Source organism: Rhinatrema bivittatum, chromosome 7 (assembly GCF_901001135.1).
Source record: "Rhinatrema bivittatum chromosome 7, aRhiBiv1.1, whole genome shotgun sequence".
Classification (NCBI taxonomy): domain Eukaryota; kingdom Metazoa; phylum Chordata; class Amphibia; order Gymnophiona; family Rhinatrematidae; genus Rhinatrema; species Rhinatrema bivittatum.
In genome coordinates this window covers 11,473,193-11,495,007 of record NC_042621.1, presented here as the reverse complement: position 1 = coordinate 11,495,007, position 21,815 = coordinate 11,473,193, and the positions used below count along the sequence as shown (strand labels likewise).

Genomic DNA, 21,815 nt, shown 5'->3' with positions numbered 1-21,815 from the left:
CATTAAATCAGATTACATTTAAGTTTAACAAACATTCTCTCTCTCTCCCTCTCCCTCCTTGAGCAGGCGTAAGCCACCTTCTTTCTGTTCCTAATCCTGTTACCCCCCCCCCCCCCCCGGCCAGCCTTTGCCACGTGACCCGCCCTTCCTCCCGCCCGCTCCCGTCACTTCCGTTTCCGGTGTCGTCTCCCGGCAACCGCCGAAGCTGTGGTTTGTTGACTGTTGGGCGCGCAGACGCTGGGATGGTAATATTTTTTTGCTCCTTTATCTATGACCGAACAAGAATAGCGACATTTGATGAAATCCCGGTCTCAAAAGAGGGGGTAGTGGGCGGAGGAGAGGGGGGACGGACGGACGCCATTTGCGTTCTTCTCCCGGCGCTGCCAGGGGTGGTGGGTCCGACCCGACCCCGAGGGGAGCCGGAACGGCTGTCGAGTTTGACCTCACCCAGCCGCGGTCGCCGCCGCCGCCGCGAGGATTACTTTTTATTATTATTATTATTATTATTATTATTAAATCTCCCATCACACTCACAGCGCTTGCAGCCCCATCCCTGGCGCATTTCAGCTCTTCTGTGACCCTGAATGGTTTTTTTTTATTCGAGGGGGAAAGTCGATATATTTTCCTAGCTGCCTGAAAAATAATTGTATACATAAATATTTTTTTTTTCTACTTTTTCTCTTCTTGCTTGGTATTGTTTTTTTGCTTCTTTCACACGAGGCTTTACGTTTCCCAGAAAGGGGTTAGGTTCTGTTGATGCAGGTCCTGTGCCCCGAAGCCTCCGGTAGCTTTCAGAAACGCGCTGCAGGCTTTAGGCGGATCACGCTAAACGCTGTTTCGGTAGATGAAATGGAAAATGATGTGACTGGCTTGGAGCAGTCTTTCTGTGCTAGCTCAAGTCCCAAGAATACGCCAGGCGGTCATTAGATGGGTGGTCACATGATGAAAATGTTGGCCATACCTGCAAAATGCAGGGGATGAAAAAAAAAAAAACCCCATAAATTATACTCAAATAATGTAAAGAGCTGGGTGATGGCCTTTCAAAATAAATACCTGATATGCACAGGAGTTGGATAGTATTAGATATGCTTTTTATTCAAGTAATATTTTAGGACTATATGTGCAGACATTTATTTCACCTAGATCTGACCTAAACCCAGAAGAGCAAAATTAAGCTGCTGTTAATATAGTTAAGAACCAGTTGTCAGGAGTTTTGCCCCAGGTAAAGAAGGGAATTTTAGTAGCTTTGATGCCTTTTATTGATCAGACTTGAGAGTAATCAATATATTTTGGTTATTCTTGTGTTCAGCTAATGAAAGGTATTACAGTTTTCTAAGATTTCAGTTTCTTCCAGTTTACCAACACAGCTGCTAGAACTTCGCACAGTGTAGAGATTGGGGGAAATGCTTTATGAATAATGTCCTTAGTATCTTGTAACAGTCTGTGAGATTTGTCTACTCTACTGAATGTATGTAATTGTTTTTCCTTTCATGTCAATATTTAGTTTCAGCAGCATTACAAGTGATTGCAGCTTTTTAAAACTCTTCTCCAGTTTGCTGAACACAAGTTCCATTACTGGAAAATGTGGATGAATTGGACACATTGTCTACCACATTATAAAATAATGAGCATGTTTAAAATAGGACCTAGCAGTCATAATCCCAAGCTGATTGGTTTGCTAGCATAGTATAAAATCTAACTCATGCAACTGAAAATGTTTTATTCTTATGTTAATACTTTTAAATGGGAAAAATCAATTTTATAAACACATTAAACCCTGTAATATAAAACTTGTACCAGTCTAAACAATAACCCTGTCTCATGAATTTAACTTAGTCATAATCAATGTTAGGCAGTTTACTTTATCATATTTTAATGCTTAAATTATACACTTCTTACAGTAATTATTCATTAAAAAGTCATGGAATTTGTAAACCAAATGCTGCTTGTCTTAATTGTGAGCTCATTTTTAAAATTTTTAATGTTTTACAGGCTGAGGTAGAGGAAACGTTGAAAAGAATTCAGTCCCATAAAGGCGTTATTGGACTTATAGTTGTAAATGCAGAAGGTAATTTTCCTAATGCTTTTACAGTGCAACTAGCTAACACCCATTGAAAATTCAATGGACGGTATGTCACCATGGGAGCACTCTGCATTCTCTTTCCTTTGGCAGGCCCCAGCACTCTGTACCACTCCTCCACATGTAGACTTCAACCCTCTCCCCAGCACCAGTCCAACCCCAACCCCTCCAGAACTTGGCCCCTCTACTTTCCCCCCTACTTTCCCCCCTACTAGTCCAATCCCAGAACTTCTCAACCCTAACACAGTGTGACCCTCCCCAGGACAGTTTTGCATGCTATTCTTCTCACTCAGCCCAACTCCTCCATCCTTTTCCTTTCATGCCCTTACACTCTCTGTCCCTCCTCCAGCATGGCCCAGTGTTCAGTGATTCCCCCGGCCCAAGCCTGACCTTAGCACAATCCATGTCCCATGCCCAGCAGTCTGCTAGCCCTCAAACCCCAGCTCTGGTATTCTTTCTGTCCCCTCCATAGTCCAGCCCTGACACTGTCTGACCTCTCTTTAACCAGCCCAACTTCAGCATACAGTGACTGCCTCCCAAATCCAACAGTTTCTGACTCCTTACCTAGCCCAGCTGCAGCTCTCCATTCCTGCTAAATCCCATCATTCTCCTCACCTAGAGGGTTCTGGGTGACTATGGAAGGGAACAGGATATCTGTGTGAATATGTGTGGGGGAGAAGGAAAAACATGAGTGAGCATATGTATGTTACAGAGTGTATGTCAGGGAGTATGTGTGAGTGGGTATCTCAGGGAGTATATGTGAGTGTGTGGTGGCGGGTGTGTATGTGTGCATGTGAGTACTTGTGAGAGGGCATGTCAGTTCATGTGAGTATATGTAAGTCCCAAATCAGCACTCTCTGACCCCTTGCCCAGCCCAGCCTCAGCTCTCACTCCACCATCCTTGGCTGAACCACCAGCACAGTGTTGCCCTCTGGATCTCCGTTGCTTGAAGGCATGGAAGGAGGCAGGGATGTTTGTATGTGCTTATGGCCCTTGTTGAGGATGCAGGGTTTGAGACTGGAGAGAATGAGTGAATAGATGTATTTATTTATTTTTTATGTATGTATGTGCCATCATTCTGTTATTTTCATGTGAGGATGTGAATGTGTTAGGGAGAATAAATGTGGGAATGTGAAGGGTTATGTTGGCTTGAGGGAGTATATGAGAGTGGGCATGTCAGTGTTGGGGAGTGTGTGTGTGAGTGGACGTGTGTCTGTGTGTATGTGAGTATATATAAGTCCCAAGAGGTCAGTACTCTCTGACCTCCTGTATGGCAGCCATACACCATAATGGTGCCACCCTCAGGTTGATCGATGACTATTTTTGCAAATTGGAGTAGTGAGGTAAGAGTGATAGGGGATTGCTCCTGCCCACTGAACATCACGTGGACCCTTGATTGGGTAAGGACTGGGGTGGGGGTGGGGGGTCTGGAGGCATTGATTAGATTCCATTTGGTTTGCTGGCAGAATTCATTTTTTTAAACAAGAATGAGAATTTTGGCGTTAGTAGCTGGAGGGATGCGCATGCACAAGCCGGCCCATATGCTCACCCCACTCCCCAGCGACAAACAGATGTGTGTTTGTCGCTGGGGAGTGGGGGTGTATTAATGGACGTGTGTGTGTGAGGGAGAGTATGTGAGTGGGCATGTGGATGTGAGGGAGAGTACATGATTGGGAATGTATGTGAGGGAGATATGCAAGTGGGTGTTTGAGTATGTGCGTGTGTGTTAGGGAGAATATGTAATTGGGCATGTGTGTGAGGAGAATATGTGAGTGAGTATGTAAGGAAATAGATATGAGTGCATGTTTGAGTGTGTGGGTAGATGGGTATGTGTGGGGGTTATGAGTAGGCATTTGTGCATGAGAGAATATGAGAGTGGGCTGTGTGAGTGGTATGTATGAGGGAGTAGATGGTTTGGGTGGGTCTGGGGCAGATGTGAGTGGGCATGTGTGTGTGAAAGAATGTGAACTGGCATGTGAGTGGCACATGCGTGAGAGAGTAGATGTGTTGAGGATATAGATGTAAGCGGGGATATGAAGGGCTAGATGTGAATAGATGTATGTTGGGAAGATGTGGGGTTGGGTGAATGTATGAGAGGATCTTGTTTAGAGGTGAGTGGGAGTGTGAGCGGATAGGTGTGGGAGTGGGCATGTGTGAGGAGGTAGATGTGAGTAGGAATGGGTATGTGTGGGGGGTTATATGTGGAGATAGATGTGAACAGGTGGATTTGTGTTGGGGAGTTAGATGGGTGGGTGTGTCCTAAGTGAGCGCACATATAGGCACATATAGGCCGATACAGTTAACCCGCATTTGGATGCGTTAAAAATTTAAAAAAAATAAAAAATTTCAAATCAGCCTGCGGTTCGCGGGTTGGAAACTGGACGCTCAATTTTGCCGGCATCCGGTTTCCAAACCCGTGGCTGTCAGCGGGTTTGAGAACCGACACCGGCAAAATTGAGCGTCGGCTGTAAACTCGCTGACAGCCGCTGCTCCTGTCCAAAAAGAGGCGCTAGGGACATGTTAGTGTCCCTAGTGCCTCTTTTTACCGCAGGCCCTAATTTAAATATTTTGTTTTACTGTATTGCGCGCACAGGACAGCGAACTTTACTATATCGGCCTGTTTGTGCCCTTCTTTCCCCATCCCAGTCGAATGCAGTGTGAGGGTGACTGGATATGAAATGCTCCAGGATCCCTCGCTACCTCCCCCCGTCCCAGTCGTTACCCCGTCACAGTCCGTGCGCTGTTCCAGGAGCAGAAGCGATCCCTGTGGTTCCAGCCCCTCTGATATGATTTTCAAGATAGGGTAGCCGTACAACATAATGATGCTGGGCTTAGGTTGATCAGCGTCCATCTTGCAAAATCGGAGCAGTGGGGCTGGAGTGACAGCGGATCACTCCTACCCCCAGAATAGACTGAGGACCCGCAATAGGGTAAGGTCTAAGGTGGAGGAGATCCAAGAGGGTCCCTGGGACATTTTGTACAGTTTACTGGGTGGGTAGAGGTTTTTTTCAAGTAATATGAAGCCTGCAATTAGTAGCTGGTGTGGAGTGCATGCATGGTTTGCCACAGACAGACCACACATCCTGCTAAGCTGATTACATATATAGATAATTGCTTTTCAAGCATTACATCTGGATTTCTGTTAATATAAGGCAATGACAGCTCTGGGTATTTACTGTATGCACGGAGCAGTAATTCAACTCAAAATTTGAATTATAGTATGATTTAAGAGGGAGCAAAAGTGATAATTAGAAAAGAAGAACAAGTGCAGACTCAAACAATGAATATGCATGTCTGGGCAGGTTACAAAAACGACTCTTCACAGATGAGTTGGTGCAGGTCACAAGAGAAGAGCCTACTATTAGCCTTACAACAAACAGTTGTGTTATGGAAATACATTTCTTGTCTTTCAGTGTTGTTAACCAATCTAGTCATGCATTTTGGTCTTGGTACAGCTGAAAAAAATGTCTTTCCTTCATCTCATTTGCTAACTAAGGAGGTAATTTTCAAAGTAGTTGCATGCATAAAAGTAGATACGAGCAATTTTCAAAATCCTATTTATGCAATTTTACCATTTAGCCCTACTGAAGTAATTTTCAAAGGAGTTATGCATGTAGCAATTTGCAAAAGCTCATTTACTCGCATAAAACGTTGTGAAAATTACGTCCATAGGCCCTAATATAAAGTGCGCTCAGCTGTGTACACATGTTAATGTGCGGTTATGAGCACATTTTTGTGCATTCAACTTTATTCCCAATTTGACAAGAAATTTAGTGCACAAAAAATGTGCACAGAAATATAAATAAAACTTTGCGCACAACATAGCGCCCCTCCATGCAAATCACATATTAATCAAGGCATTAGTATTACTCCCCAATTGCCGGAGCATACTGTTGGAGGTATGACCCCCAAAAGCAGGAGGAGGCTAGATGCTGATGAGGCAGACTTGAACAAGAGCAGGAACAGGGTGTCATCTGCCTGTACTGGCCACCTTCCCCTCGGGTTGAGCCTTCAGGTGCTTGTGGCTGGCAGGACCTGGACAGTTTGAATACACACCTGGAACATGAAGGCACCCACAAGAGCAGGGCTGGACTGCTACAGGAACCATGGAACAGGAAGGTACTGACTGAAGCAGTGCAGGAGCACTGTAAGAGCCAGACACTCAAACTAAAATCAGATAAGAATACAGGAAAAAACTAGGACAAAATAGGAATGCAGAATGTGAAGGCCCAAGAGTGGGTCCTATGTAAGGTCACAAATTAGGGCCAACTGGACCATAGTTTAAAAAAAAAAAATTGTGGCTAGGAGCTAGCACCAGGTACTGACCATGAGGCGAGAGTATATCTGAATTTAAACAGGAACAACGTCTACACAGCAGGCCATAGTGCCAGGAGGACTAAGCAAGCAGTCTACAAGGCCCACTGAAGCCCTCTGCTGGCTTCAGCAAGAACTGCCCAATAGGTACTCATACCAAAGCAGAGAGGTGCATAAAATTAACTCAGTTATGACATTTTGATTCTGAACATCCATGCAGTTCTAAATGCCAACAAGGTGATTTTTTATTTCTCCTAGGACAAGCAGGATGTAGTCTTCACAAATGGGTGACATCATTGGATGGAGCCTGGTACGGAACTTTGACCTCAAAGAATCTAGAACTTTCAAACATGCCCTACTGAGCATGTGCAGCTGTAGTCATCACCCTGCCCCCTAGGCAGAGTCCCTCAGTCATTTTTTTTTTCTGTGGAGCCATGTGGTCATTGGAACCGTGTGTCGCACAGAATTCGGCTTTGCTCTCTCCTCACAGTTTTTGTAAGAGATTTTTTCTGCAGCTGCAGCTGTTTTCTTTCTTTTTTCTTAACGGTAGTTTTATTTCTTTTCCCTTTTTCTTCTTCTTTCCTCTGTCTGCCAGCCGCATGGCAGGCCTTAGTCGCTTTGCAGTCTGGCAGAGTCTATTTCTATCCCTTATTACAAAATAAATAAATAAAAAATACTGCACCGGCAGTTCCCTGTACATACCCAGATCAGTCCAGACTCCTGGGTTTTGCCTCCCCTCCCGCAGATGGAGACAGAAAAAGTTTTACTGATACTGCAGTCTCTCAGTATTTCTCTGTCTCCAGCAGATGGTGGAGGTGTAAAGCTGCAGTCTGACTTCTAAAACAAAAAACAAATTAAGAGTCATAGCTAGGTCGGATCTGCGCTCTATGGCATAGGGTTGCTAGATCCTGGTGGGTCCATCCCCTCAGGTGTTCGAGGCAAACAAGCAAGGTGTCTGGGACCCTTCAGCTTGCTCACTCTTCTTGCCAAGCAGGGCTGACACCCGGTGGATCTGGATCACTTGCCCTGAAGGACCAGCGGAGCTTCAAGCCGCTCGCAGGGAAGTACCTTATGCTTTGTGTGCTGATTAAAGTTGGTATAAAAAAAAAAGTAGTTTTAGAAGCACAGCCGGGAGTAATTGCAAGGCTGTATTCCTCCCATTCAGAGGTTTGCTATCTCTCCTGTCGGCTCTTGGGTGGTCCCTTCCCAGCGCCCCTTTCCCTACCGGCCCAGCACTGTCTTTTAATTCTCCCCGGTCGGCTCTGATCTTCATGCCTTGTGAAACGACCTGCTCTGCTTGCGGGGACACGCGCATGCGTCTGTCCCACGATGGCCTCTGTGCTCGCTACCTGCATACACTGGCACATTTCACCGAAAAAAATTTGTAATCAACTTCAAGTTCCTCAAGAGCATAACCACAATCTCGTCCAATGTGCCAGTGTATGCAGCACACTACAGCACTCCTAAATGTGGATAGAAAGATATTTTGAGGACTACTCACCATGATATGACTTCAAGAGCCCCTGATGCAGCCGTAAGGGCAAAACTCGGCCAGAGTCGGGCGGGTTCTGTTCTATTGAATAAATCTTCTTTCCAAGGCGTCAGTCTTGTTTTTGTTTTCTTCACACCCGAACATGCTTGGCCTTCGTGGACTGGCTAGATCTTTTCCTTTCCATTCTTCGGTCAGTGCTATCCTGTTCAGGGAGTGGGATACCCCGGACATAGATCTGAAGGTCAGCAGGGCTATGAATAGATTGTATCCGTTGCCTGAAGATGTGCTGGACCTCTCAAGGTCCCCAAGGTTGACACCTCTGTCTCAGCGGTGACCAAAAAGATGATCATTCCAGTTACGGGTGCTGCAGCTCTGAAGGATCTTCAGGACGGAAAGCTGGAAGTGCATCTCAAAAAGATTTTCGAGGGGTCTGCACTTGGAGCCCGAGCAGCCATGTGCAGCAGTTTTACGCTGAGAGTGGGTCTGCGCAGGGTTCAGCAGTTGCAAATGGGCAAATCTTTGTCTGAATCTGAGGCTCTTCAAGCAAAACAGTTGGAAGCCGTGGTCACCTACAGAGCAGATGGATTGCATGATCTTCTCAGAACCTCGTCCCTGCCCATGATGTCGGTGGTTTCTGCCCGACGACTCCTCTGGCTGAGGAATTGGTCAGCTGATGTTTCTTCCAAGTCTCAGTTGGAGTCATTACCTTTTAAAGGGGACTTGCTGTTTGGTAAGGACCTGGAAAAGATGATTAAGTCACTCTGTGAGAACAAGATTCATAAGTTGCCGAAAGATAAGCTGAAAGGAAAAGGCTCTTTCCCTCTCGCCCTCACTTTAAGGGGAGTCACAGGTTTCGAGCATCCAGGCCTTCAGGAACCACTCAGAGACAGTTCTCGGGTTGACAACAGTCAAAGAACCAGTCCTTTCGAGGATATCGGTCTGGCATAGATGGCTCTTCCCAGGAAGCAGATGGTACCAAATCTTCCCAATGATGCCAGGCTGGTTCACTCCTCACTTCCGGTGATAGGAGGCCATCTTGGCTTATTTTACGAAGAGTGGACTAAGATCACATCTGACCAGTGGGTCCTAAGTGTGATAAAACTAGGTTACGCTTTAGAATTTGCTCGGCCACTAAGAGACCACTTTCTGATATCCCTGTGCTCTTACCGAGAAAAAAAAATAGCAGTAAGAGACACCGTTTGTCGCCTGCACCAATTGGGAGCCATTGTCCCAGTTCCTCCGGACGAGCAAGGGTCAGGTCGCTATTCCATCTATTTCATCGTTCCCAAAGATGAGGGTACGTTCACCTGATCCTTGATTTAAAGAAGGTGAGTGAGGTTCTCAAGGTTCCCCTGTTCCAGATGGAAACTCATCATTCTGTCGTCGTGGCGGTATACCCGGGAGAGTTTCTGGTGTCCTTGGATTTAACCGAAGTGTACTTGCATATAGGAATTCAACCTGATCATCAGAGATATCCCCGGTTCATAATTCTCAGAGAACACTTTCAGTTTTGTGCTCTACCCTTTGGTCTAGCGAGTGCCTCGGACCTTTACCAAGGTGATGGTCATGATGGCGGCGGCTCTCCAGAGGGAGGGCGTTCTGGTCCATTGGTATCTTGGTGATTGGCTGATCCTTGCAAAGTCGGAAGGCCGTGGATCTGGTTTTTGGCGCCTGGAGTCTTTGGGGTGGATAGTCAATTTTTCCAAGAATCATCTTGTCCCTTCCCAGAGTTTGGAATTCCTGGGGGCGCATTTTGATACAAAAGTGGGAAAGGTCTTTCTCACCGAGAAACGGATTTTCAAACTTCAGGCCCAAGTTTGCAGATTTTTGGACATGAGAGTACCCAGGGTCTGGGATTACCTATAGTCCTTGGGTCTTTGGCCTCTAGCTTGGAGTTGGATCCCTGGGCCTTTGCCCATCTGAGGCCTCTTCAGTCCGCGATGCTTTATCACTAGGACCCCTTATCGGAGCATTTTCAGCTTCCTCTTCCTCTCCAGGAATTTGCACTTTCCAGTCTTTCTTGGTGGCTCCTCCCGGACATGTTGAGCCGCAGTGTGGATCTCGATGTCCCAGGCTTGGATGATCGTTACCACCAATGCCAGTCTCTCCAGCTGGGGGGCAGTATGCCAGAGTACAAGGTTGCTGGTCGCCAGAGGAAGCCTCTTGGTCCATCCAATCACCTAGAGACAAGAGCGGTATGTTTGGCTCTACTGGCATTTCTACTCTTGGTGAAGGAAAACCTGGTAAGAATCCTGTAGGACAATGCGACTACAGTAGCTTACATCAATAGACAAGGAGGGACCAAGAGTCTGGCTGTAGCCCAAGAGGCCATTCGTTTTGTGGCCTGGGCAGAGCAGAATCTGGATCGCCTGGCATCCTCCCAAATAGTGGGCTCAGACAACATGCAAGCAGACTTTTTGAGCCGGCAGCAGATAGACCCCGGAGAGTGGGAGCTGTCACAGGAAGCGATGCGTCTTGTCACTTACAAGTGGGGCTCACCGAGTGTGGACTTGATGGCAACCTTCTGCCATGCCAAGGCCCCATGTTTCTTCAGTCGTCAGAAAAAGAGGGGCGGAAGGGGTAGATGCCTTGGTTCTGCCCTTTCCACCGGATGTCCTTCTGTATGTGTTTCCTCTTTGGCCACTAGTAGGCAAGATCTTATGGTGCATAGAGACGCATCCGGGCAAGGTTATTCTGATCGCTCCAGAGTGGCTAAGGTGTCTATGGTTTGCGGACCTAGTCAGCCTAACCCTGGACAGGCCTCTACGGCTCGCTCATCTACTGAATCTTCTGCATCAGGGCCCCATTTATTTGGATCAGGCAGATCGATTTTGTCTAGCAGCTTGGCTTTTGAAAGACAGCGTTTGAAGGATAAGGGTTATTTGGACGCAGTCGTCACTACCCTCTTACAGCCTCGGAAGACTTCCCCTTCTCTTGCTTATGCGAGAGTCTGGAAGGTCTTTGAGACCTGGTGAATCAGTCAGTGAATCCTAGGCGAGCCACGGTGGGGCATATTTTGGCTTTTCTTCAAGACGATTTGGTCAAAGGGTTGTCCTTTAATTCTCTCAGTGTTCAAGTGGCGTGTTAGGATGTCTGTGCGGTGAGGTTCACAGAATTGCTCTTTCGACTCATCCAGATGTGCGTTTTCTTCAGGGGGTTGAAGCATTTATGCCCTCCAGTTCGACAGCCGTGTCCTTCCTGGAGCCTGAATGTGGTCTTCAAACCTCTGAGACGTGCAACTATGAAGGATCTCACTCTGAAAGGGGTTTTCCTGGTGGCTATTTGTTCGGCTCGTAGAATTTCCGAGCTTCAGGCCTTATCTTGCAGGCAGCCATTTTTGAGAATCTCGGATGAAGGGGTGTGCGGACAGTCCCATACTTTTTGCCTAAGGTGATGTCATCTTTTCACTTAAATGAATCACTGGAGCTCCCGTCCTTTTCCACTCCAGATCCCTCAGAGGCGTGTTCGAGGGACTTAAGACATTTAGACGTGAAGAACGCATTAATGTGGTACTTGGAAGTCACCAACGGTTTCCGCATGTCTGACCATCTTTTTGTTTTGTGGAGAAGTGCCAAAAAGGGGCATAAGATGTCAAAAGCCACTATTATAGAAACATATAGAAATGACGGCAGAAGAAGACCAAACGGCCCATCCAGTCTGCCCAGCAAGCTTTGCACTTTTTTTTTTCCCCTCATACTTCTGTTAGTCTTGACTCTTAGTAACCTTTTGGTTCTATTTCCCTTCCACCCCCACCATTAACGCAGAGAGCAGTGTTGGAACTGCATCTAAGTGAATATCTAGCTTAATTAGTCTGGGGTAGAAACCACCGCAATAAGCAAGCTACACCCATGCCTATCTGCTTACCCAGACTATGTAATTCAGTCCTCGTTGGTTGTTGTCTGTATATAGATCCACTTTTCTTCATTCCCCCTGCCGTTGAAGCAGAGAGGTATGCTGGATATGCATGAAGTAACCGGTCTGTTGCTCAGTGGTTGAAGGAAGCTATTAGTTCAGCGTATAACTGTCAGCGTTGTCCGGTCCCAGAGGGTCTTTGGGTGCATTCTACTAGTGCTCAGTCGACCTCCTGGGCCAAGTGTCAGCTGGTTTCTCCACAGGAGATCTGCAGAGCGGCTACTTGGAAGTTGTTGCACACTTTCACCAGACATTATCATTTGGATGTCCAGTTTCTGGAACTCAGGGGCGTTGGTGAAAGTGTGCTTTGAGTGGGACTATCTCAGTGCCACCCTACATAGGGAAGCTTTGATACATCCCAGGAGTCTGGACTGATCTGAGTACGTACAGGGAAAGGAAAATTGGTTCTTACCTGCTAATTTTCATTCCTGTAGTACCACAGATCAGTCCAGAGTCCTGCCCTCTGGAGGCATTGGATAGTTGAGAGTCTGCTCGATTTATCTTACCTTTCCATATGCTCTCTGAAGAATGGCAGGGGAGAAGAAAAAAACTGATACCTCACGCATATCCAGCATAGCTCCCTGCTTCAACGGCAGGGGAGAAGATAAACAACCAATAAGGGCTGTATAACATAATCTGGGTAAAAACAAATAAGCATGGGTGTAGCTTGCTTATTGGGGCGGTTACTACCCCTACTACCTCTAACTACTCAAGCTAGATATTTCACTTGGATGCAGCTCCATCACCACTCTCTACATTAATGGTGGGGGTGGAAGGGAATTAGAACCAAGAGCTAAGAGAAACAGATAAGTATGAGAGAAGAAATGAGGGAAGCTTGCTGGGCAGACTGGATGGGCCATTTGGTCTTCTTCTGCCGTCATTTCTATGTTTCTATGTTCCTTTAGTCCTACATGGGTTTTTTGTGTGGGCGCAGTTTCGTTTTTAAGGTTTTCCTTTTCCTGCTCGTTTGGAGGACTCTTGTGGGTTTAGTTGCTTACAATCCTGGCTTGGGTACAGATTAATACTGAGGGACTGCAGGTGGCACCTCAGCTTAAGTGTCAGTGTCAGTAAAACTTTCTCTGTCTCCATCTGCTGGAGGGGAGGCAAAACCCAGGAGTCTGGACTGATCTGTGGTACTACAGGAACGAAAATTAGCAGGTAAGAACCAATTTTCCTTTTAGTATCTGTGTCCTCTCCTTGCTCCTTGTACCGCCTTGTATCTTTGTCAGGAGCTGGCAGGACTAACTGAAGGCAGGCCGCTGAACCTGGGGACTTGCCTGAGTTCTACCCAGAAAGGAGTTATGTCGTTTCACCAATTGATTGGCATTGAAGAAGGTTCAGACAGTCCAGAGATCGAGGACCACACTGTTCCTGTGGGGGAGGGGGAGGAGAGCTCATCCTCCCCACATTCAAAGGAACTAGTCACGCATAGGAGCCCTGGATGATGTAGCCTCCCCTTCTGCTTGCTGGTGATGGCAGTGCAGTCTCTTTGTGAGAGAGGGTGAGCAGGAGCCTGGGAAAGCAGCTTGCTGCCACACCTTCAGTGCCATGCCGTTACAGTTGCCTGTGCAAATCTGTGACCAGGACACTGCTGAACTGATGCATTGATGTCAGGACTGCCATTGAGCGCCATGGCCAGTCTTGATGCCGTCGAGGTGCGTGACCTCCCTCTATGCCGTAAGGGCCTTCTGTGCCATAGGCATCTGTGGACATGAAGTCTCTTTGCACCAGAGTCATCGAGTGCTTTGCACCTCAGTGTGGCAGAGTAGCGGCACCAACCACTAGTGTCAGGGACCAGGTCTACCATCAAGCACCATGATCCTCCTTGATGCCATCGGAGCTACTATTGACGTTGATGCTCTTGATACCATCAATGCCTCAGTGGTACTGGGGATGCCATCGTCACACTGTTCCTGTACATCCCCACTGGGAGTTACTGTAACAGTGGAGCGCAGCATGTGCAGTCGGGTATGGCAAGGCATCTATTCCAAGCGTCTCAGGCAATGGCAGACGGCATTCTCCCTGTCTGTGCAATTCTCAGCCACGCCAGGGTTCTGCCCTCTCCTTAAGTTGTCCTAAGGCACAGCAGGTCTATTTCGCGAGGGAGCCTTTCCAGAGTAGCTCCCCGGTGAAGATTAGGGGTTTCTCCCATCCAGGAGTCACCTCTGATACCTGCTGAGCTCAGTGGGCATTTTTTGATAAGGACCACTATTGCCAGTCATTCTCGCCTGTGGGACACTACCTCAGTGAGGAGGGTTCTAATCCATCTAATTGGTGAGTATGCCTTTCAGCCTATTGCCATATCCATGGCTGAAGGAGTTGGGGGACAAGGGACCCCACAACAGAGGTGCTACTCTTAGCTTGCAGTGGCTTGCAAGCTATACTTCCTCATTTTAGAGATAACCCTATCTGCGGTCAGGGGCATCTTGATTCATGTGATTGTTCTATTTACTGGACAGTGTGCTTCCTTGGGGGAAGTATATGTTATCATGGCTAAGGTATTAATACCTAAGCCAGGTTCGTGGCATAAGAACATAAGAAATTGCCAGGCTGTGTCAGACCAAGGGTCCATCAAGCCCAGCATCCTGTTTCCAACAGAGGCTGAACCTGGCACGTACCCAAACACCAAAAAGATCCCATGCTACTGATGCCAGTAATAGCAAAGGACATTCCCTAACTGAACTTGATTAATAGCAGTTAATTGACTTCTCCAAGAACTTATCCAAACCTTGTTTGAACCCAACTACACTAACTGCTCTAACCACATCCTCTGGCAGAAAATTCCAGAGCTTAATTGTACGTTGAGTGAAAAATAATTTTCTCCAATTAGTCTTAAATGTGCTGCTTGCTAACTTCATGGAGTGCCCCCTAGTCCTTCTATTATCCGAAAGTATAAATAACTGATTCACATCTACTCGTTCAAGACCTCTCATGATCTTAAAGACCTCTATCATATCCCCCCTCAGCTGTCTCTTCTCCAAGCTGAACAGCCCTAACCTCTTCAGCCTATCCTCATAGGGGAGCTGTTCCATCCCCTTTATCATTTTGGTTGCCCTTCTCTGTACCTTCTCCATTGCAACTATATCTTTTTTGAGATGGGGTGACCAGAATTGTACACAGTATTCAAGATGCGATCTCACCATGCAGCGATACAGAGGCATTATGACATTTTCCGTTTTATTAACCATTCCCTTCCTAATAATTCCTAACATTCTGTTTGCTTTTTTGACTGCTGCAGCACACTGAGCCGACGATTTCAATGTATTATCCACTATGATACCTAGATCTTTTTCCTGGGTGGTAGCTCCTAATATGGAACCTAACATTGTGTAACTACAGCAATGGTTATTTTTCCCTATATGCAACATCTTGCACTTGTCCACATTTAATTTCATCTGCCATTTGGATGCCCAATCTTCCAGTCTTGCAAGGTCCTCCTGTAATGTATCACAATCCGCTTGTGATTTCACTATTCTTAATAATTTTGTATCATCCGCAAATTTAATAGCCTCACTCGTCGTATTCTTTTCCAGATCATTTAAAAATATATTGAAAAGCACTGGTCCAAGTACAGATCCCTGAGGCACTCCACTGTTTATCCTTTTCCACTGAGAAAATTGACCGTTTAATCCTACTCTCTGTTTCCTGTCTCTTAACCAGTTTGTAATCCATGAAAGGACATTGCCTCCTATCCCATGACTTTTTAGTTTTCTTAGAAGCCTCTCATGAGGGACTTTGTCAAACGCCTTCTGAAAATCCAGATACACTATATCTTCTGGTTCACCTTTATCCACATGTTTATTAACCCCTTCAAAAAAATGAAATAGATTTGTTAGGCAAAACTTCGCTTGGGTAAATCCATGTTTACTGTGTCCCATTAAATCATGTCTTTCTATATGCTCTATGATTTTGATCTATAGTATAGTTTTTTCATTATTTTTCCTGGCACTGAAGTCAGGCTCACTGGTCTGTAGTTTCCCGGCAGTCTGTTCCAAGATCACTCTTGCCCTGTCCTGGTACCCTTAGAGTATCCAGGCTGGTGAAGAAATCCTGTTCAACAGGGGTTTGCACTTGTGGCATTCGGCTTCCTGTCTCGTAGTGGACTGTTTCTAGATTTCTTCCCTGTGGAATTAGCTCTCTGTTTCAGCTGTCCCAAGCAGGCTGAGGGCTCTATCTTGGTGGGTAACTCCCTACCGGAATTGGCAGTGAGTTATTCACTTGGTTGCTGAGTTATACAACCTAGTGACCTATGCTTATCCCGTAAGTCCAGCAGTCTGCCTCTTTGTGTTCTTTGCTCCTTCCAACTTCCAGTTCAGTTCACTAGGGTGCCCAAAGTGTCTTCCTGCTCACCTGAATTATCCTGTAGACAGGATGGATAGCCCAGCCCTTGACAGGGTGCAGTGTGGGTGAACTTCAAGTCTAGCGTATCTCCCTGCTCGGGGGGGTTTGGGCTAGCGATCCCATTTAGGGATTGCCTTTCATCTGCTGAAACACTTTATACTGTCCTGCTGGTTAGCTGTGTCTGGTGCTTTGGTACATAGGGACTGTCACAGACCATGCCATTGTTGCTGACTGTTCTTCCAAACATTTTCTGCCCATTATGCCAAACATGGGCACACTTCTGCAGGGACATTCTGTCCTTCAGAAGTCAGTGTACCGCAGTTTCTTTCTGGAGTGTTCTATTTTTTGGTTGTCCTGTAACACCGAAGAAAACTGTACAGTCTTCGTCAAAGAGTCATTCTTTTGTTTACATCTCTAGACGTTTTCCTGTACTAGACCTATTATCATCGTCATGGATTCCTGATATGAAACCCTGCTTGTAATGTTTTATGTGATGCGGAGTACATTTCTTGCTGGCATTCGTATCACTCCCCTGCCTTAGGCACCTCTGCTATGCATCGGGGTTTTCTGTCTGTCTTTTCTATGGTTTTCTCTTTGTAGAACCCAACTCTTTTCCCGCCTAGGCAAAAGGGAGAGAGGTGGTTCTTTCAGCACTATGCGGTGTCCTGCTCAGACAGCCTCTAGTTTGGGATTCACCCATGTGTGAGGACTGCCATCCTGCTTGTTCTGTGAGAAAGCAGAGTTGCTTACCTGTAACTGATGTTCTCCGAGGATAGCAGGATGCAAGTCCTCACAAGCCCCGCCCATCTCCCCTGGGAGTATTAGCTATAGTACCTATAGAGAATCTGACTAGGTGCAGGATGATGATTACACTGCACATGCTCAGTAGGACATGTTTGAAAGGTCTAGAATCTTTGAGGTCAAAGTTCCCTGCTGGGCTCCATCCGATGATGCCACCCATATGTGAGGACTTACATCCTGCTGTCCTAGGAGAATACCTGTTACAGGTAAGCAACTCTGTTTTACTGTCCTGGTCCAAGTTTGGCACGGATGGTGTCTCTTGGCTCCCTTCTTGCTCTGGGTGAGTTCTGGAGTTATGATTTTCTGTATGATCCCAGAAAGCTATCTGAAACGCTGTTTCTTCCTTGAGAAAGCTTTGTTCTTTACTATATACAGATTCACGCATAGTAAAAAACCAACAGATAGAAAAATATTTGTCCAGTATTTTTTTTTTTTTTGAATTTCATTAACATCAACTATCTAGTAATGCTGTTAAACCAAGGATACCTGCCATGTTTTAAATACTTTTCAGCTGCTGTTCAGGTGGCTTGAACATATACTGACTTACTGTCTTGTCTCTTCTTGGTATTGAAACAAAACAATCATGAAACTTTAGTAAAGCTGCACAATTTGTCCATTTTTAGTTACTTTGAAAACTTCAAAATTATTACTACAGAAGAAACTTTATTGCTTCATGAAAAACAATCACTTAGTTTTTGTTTTTCACTTTTTAACCATATTTTGTTTCTTCTGCTGTTGTTTTAAAAGTTCCAGCAAATAAATTGGGGAAATCATACATATATATGCTGCGTTTATGGGAGACAACAGTTTTCTTCTAAATTAGCTTCTGGAGTTGGAACCTGTAAACATGGTTTTAACATAAAATTGAGCCTGCTTTAACAGAAAAAATATATTTCTACTTTTAATTTATATATGTGTTTATTTATGCCTAGGTATCATCCATAACTCTAGAGCTATAATTAATTGGATTATTCCATGAACACAAAGGGCTTGATTATCATGGGATTTCTTCAGTTTCATGCCTGTGTGGAAAACCATTGATAAATAAGAACAAAAAATAGAAGCAAATCACTTTGAAGCTAAGATTTTCAGTGCTCGAAATCATGATTGCCAAAGAGTTGATTTATAATAGATGTCTTTTCTATTGAAATTTTTATCTGCAGGAATCCCAATCAGAACAACACTGGATAACTCCACCACAGTGCAATATGCTGGTCTCCTCCATCAGCTGTCAATGAAAGCCAGAAGCACAGTGAGAGATATTGATCCTCAGAATGATCTCACTTTTCTCCGGATTAGATCAAAGAAACATGAAATAATGGTAGCCCCAGGTATTATACTCCACCAAATTTGTATTATTTAATTTAAAAGCAAAACAGTATTTTTTAAAGGGGGGCTGTTTTGATAGCACTCTTGTCCTTCATTTAGTTGTAGTAGAGGAACAGAACTGGTGCAGCATTTCCAACACTGCTCCATGAAACAACCACAACCATATTCTACAAAGACAACTACTGTGGCTGAGTGAGGAGTTAATTTTCCATGCCACCTCAATCCTTGATCTCTATGCGGTGCTACCAGCTAAGGGGCTAATTAGCACCCATTATCAGTATGATGTGAGACATGTGTATACTTATCCCTTAGGAAGAGGACTAGGGCTCTCAAGCAGTGCCATATGCTTAAAACTCCATGTAAACCTGAAAAAAAGATTAAAAAAAATAATACAAAATAATCATGATAAATGATTTATTTTCTTCCTACTCTGCTGAATAGGGCCAGCAAAAAAAAAAAAAAAAATTATGATTGACCCAAGTCAGTAGAGAGAAAGAAAATGGGGTAAGAAAAAGATATAAAACCTGTTTTTTAAATATATATATATATATATATATATATTATTTAAAGCATATATGACTATATAACAGTGAAGAGTACTTTATACATGCAGTCCATGTTAGCTATAAACAATCTACTAAAATGGGCTGCTGGCTTAAAAAATGTTCAACTAAATGTGTCTTTTATATCCTTTCACAGATAGAGAGTATCTTCTCATTGTAATCCAAAACCCATCTGAGTAGAAGAACAGACATTCAATAATGCTAATTTGAAAGACATGGAAGTCATTGTACTGCTCAAATATTTCTTCAGACTTTGCATACATCTAATGTCAGATATACTGTTCCAATAAGTTGTTGTCCCATTAACACACAGCTATAGCTGAAGGATATGTGAATACAAGAAAAGTTGACTGTGAGTCTAGTTCAGTTTTTCTTGAATAACAAACATATGGCTGATCACACTCTTCTATTTCTTATGCACATCATTATGCACAATAAATGAATTTCTTAAAGTCCTAAAGTGTGTTGATTGTAATGTCATTTTTCTTCCTTCAAAGAAAAGCAGACTTGTGCAATATTGCAACATGTAGGATATAGACATACACAGCCTACATCAATTACACATTTTACTTTAAAGCTATCATTTATTAAATGAATGCATTTTCTCCTGACAATTTCCCTAAAATCTCAGTATCAGTAGTGTTCAAAAATATGCCATGGATGACCTCATACATAGCATAGAAACCCATCTGGTGAATAATCAAATGCGTAGTATGCAAAATAATAAATATATACCTTCGTATGTATAAACAAAATAATATCACAAAGTACCCATATGACCATCATCAAAGACATATTAAATTGATCCAATTTATCTGTGGAATCAATACTTGGTCTGTACTGGATCACATATATGTTATAATATTCAGGTAATATGTATTATTTTTCAGAAAATTTTAAATTGCAAATAAAACTTAACTTGGAATGAAATCCAGGGTATTCCAAGATTTCTCAAATTGTCGTCCAACACTACTAGCATTTTTTCAGTTTCTCTGCATGAGAGGCATAAAATTGTAAAAGTCAATGACATGTCTATCTAATGGCAGCATGCAAACATAAAATTATTGAAATCAGGGTAACGTGAAATATTTTTCTCGCATTGAAAATATAGCATGTTTGAGCTGTTAATAATATCAGAGTGAAGATATAAGACAATTAAGAGTAGTTACAAATAGTGTACGGGTCCATTACTTAACTAAATGTTGCAACAATGTCTCTGACTGGTTGAAACCAGTGGAATCCCTGATCGTACTGATTTCAAAAACGGAAGTGGCGTGAATCTTGGGTGATGCTGTCAATCATCTCTTGTAGTTCCGGATATAGCTGAAATCATTTGTTGAATAATGAAAAAAAAATATCAAAGACTATATCAATTGATTTATTCATTCAAACCTCTTGGTACATAAAGTCCAGATCAAAAATAAATGTTTTTTCTTGGAAATTGAGGAAAGTATGAATGTCTCCTCCTCTGAATGGGACTTGAACCGCTTATAGGATAGAGCATTTGAGATACTCAAATCTATGTTGATGTTCCATGCAGTGTTGTACTAGCAAGGCAGTGAGTGCTTGACAATTGAGCATTGAATGATGTATCTTACATTCTTGGACATGCAGTCTGAATAGGAGCGTCTTAAAACTTCAGCTCCAGTCATCAGATGTGTCCAAACCATGCCAGTGATTGTCAATGAATGAAAGAATCCAAGGCAGTTAGGAAATCACTAGTAATACAAAAATCAAAATCCTGCTGTGTGTGTAAGGGTCAACAATATATTGTGCTTGGAGTGACCTCATATAATGTGCCCAAGAAGCTACAGGCTCAAAAAGCTCTAGGGAGCGTTAGGCCTTTCTAATCATTGGTCACTGAGAATATTTTAAATGCTCCCAATAAAAGCTAAACAATGTTGAAAGATACTTCAATATCGAGAAACACTTGTCTTGTGTTGCAATACCCTCCAGTCCAAGTGTTGCTGGTAGTGGCAAAAGTTACAGTCCATATAAAGGTGCAGAGCCAAGCTGAGTGAGATTAATCCGATGATATCCGACACTGCAGTGTTTCGGAGAAACCTCCATCTTCAGGGAGTCGGATGGTTTTTCTTGCCGGCACAAGGACTGTGAACTGAAAACAGAAAGTGTATTTAATTTGACCCCATAATAAAAACATTTTAAAGAGATGGCGCCAGTCTTGGAGAGCACTTACTTTTCAATAAGTTCTTATGTCACTGCGATCATATGTTTCAATGAGTGCTGCAACAAAGTGATTGTCAATGTGCATTTTCCTAGCGTGTAGCAGATGGACTCAGGACCAATGGGTATAGTGTGCTCCTGATAGCAGTTGGAGATGGAGTATCACTGCAGTGATACCTAAGGGTCCCTCCCCCAGTTGAGAATTCCTGAGGTAGGCCGCGGTCCGATAGCCGGTTCCCTGCGTGGACTTAGCCCCTGGCAACGGGAGTGGCTGAGAGGCAGCGGGTGCAATACTGAGCGTGGCAGTGAAGGTACTTTTCCCTCTCCCCCCCGTAGCCGGAGACGAGACCAGGAAATGCCGAGATAAGGTAAGGTAGAAAACGTTTTCTAGGTCTCCGAGGCTTTGCAATACAAGAACAACAATACAAGAACACCGGAAAACAGTGTGACACATTAGGCAATTCAGAAATACATCCACATATTTAGAATACATCATCTAACTACCTTCGCCCCCGCCATCTCCAATATGGGCCCCAAATATATTCTCAGGAGAGCAAGGAGAGGAAAGATAGAAGCAACCCTCTCAAGAGAAATGATACAAGCATTCAGATTTTCTGTTTCCACACGTCAACAGATATTTTACATGATGTCGTTCACACAAAGGGAACTACGGTTTCCAGTTCATGTTTGTTGGGTTGGTGCATAGAACAAATTCTAAACTATGAGCAAGGCAAGATAACAGAATTAAAGGGACCCACTTGACAAAGAAATTGCTTTGCAAAACATTAAGTTGTATTTG

The 21,815-nt window shown here is 44.2% G+C and overlaps 1 protein-coding gene across 1 annotated transcript; it reads left to right on the top strand.

The window, feature by feature from the left end:
• Positions 1–109: 109 nt before the first annotated feature.
• On the top strand, positions 110–19,292 carry DYNLRB2 (dynein light chain roadblock-type 2). The gene is made up of 4 exons (XM_029608160.1): positions 110–245; positions 1,993–2,068; positions 18,104–18,271; positions 18,969–19,292. Exons 1-4 carry the CDS (start codon positions 243–245, stop codon positions 19,010–19,012), a joined length of 291 nt encoding a protein of 96 aa, XP_029464020.1. The 5' UTR covers positions 110–242; the 3' UTR covers positions 19,013–19,292.
• The last annotated feature ends 2,523 nt before the right edge of the window (positions 19,293–21,815 follow it).

Bases quoted from the DNA above. Each gene is read 5' to 3' on its own strand.
- DYNLRB2 (XM_029608160.1), top strand. The intron at 2,069-18,103 runs GTAATTTTCCTA...TTTTATCTGCAG, and splicing joins TATAGTTGTAAATGCAGAAG to GAATCCCAATCAGAACAACA. The intron at 18,272-18,968 runs GTATTATACTCC...ATCCTTTCACAG, and splicing joins TGAAATAATGGTAGCCCCAG to ATAGAGAGTATCTTCTCATT.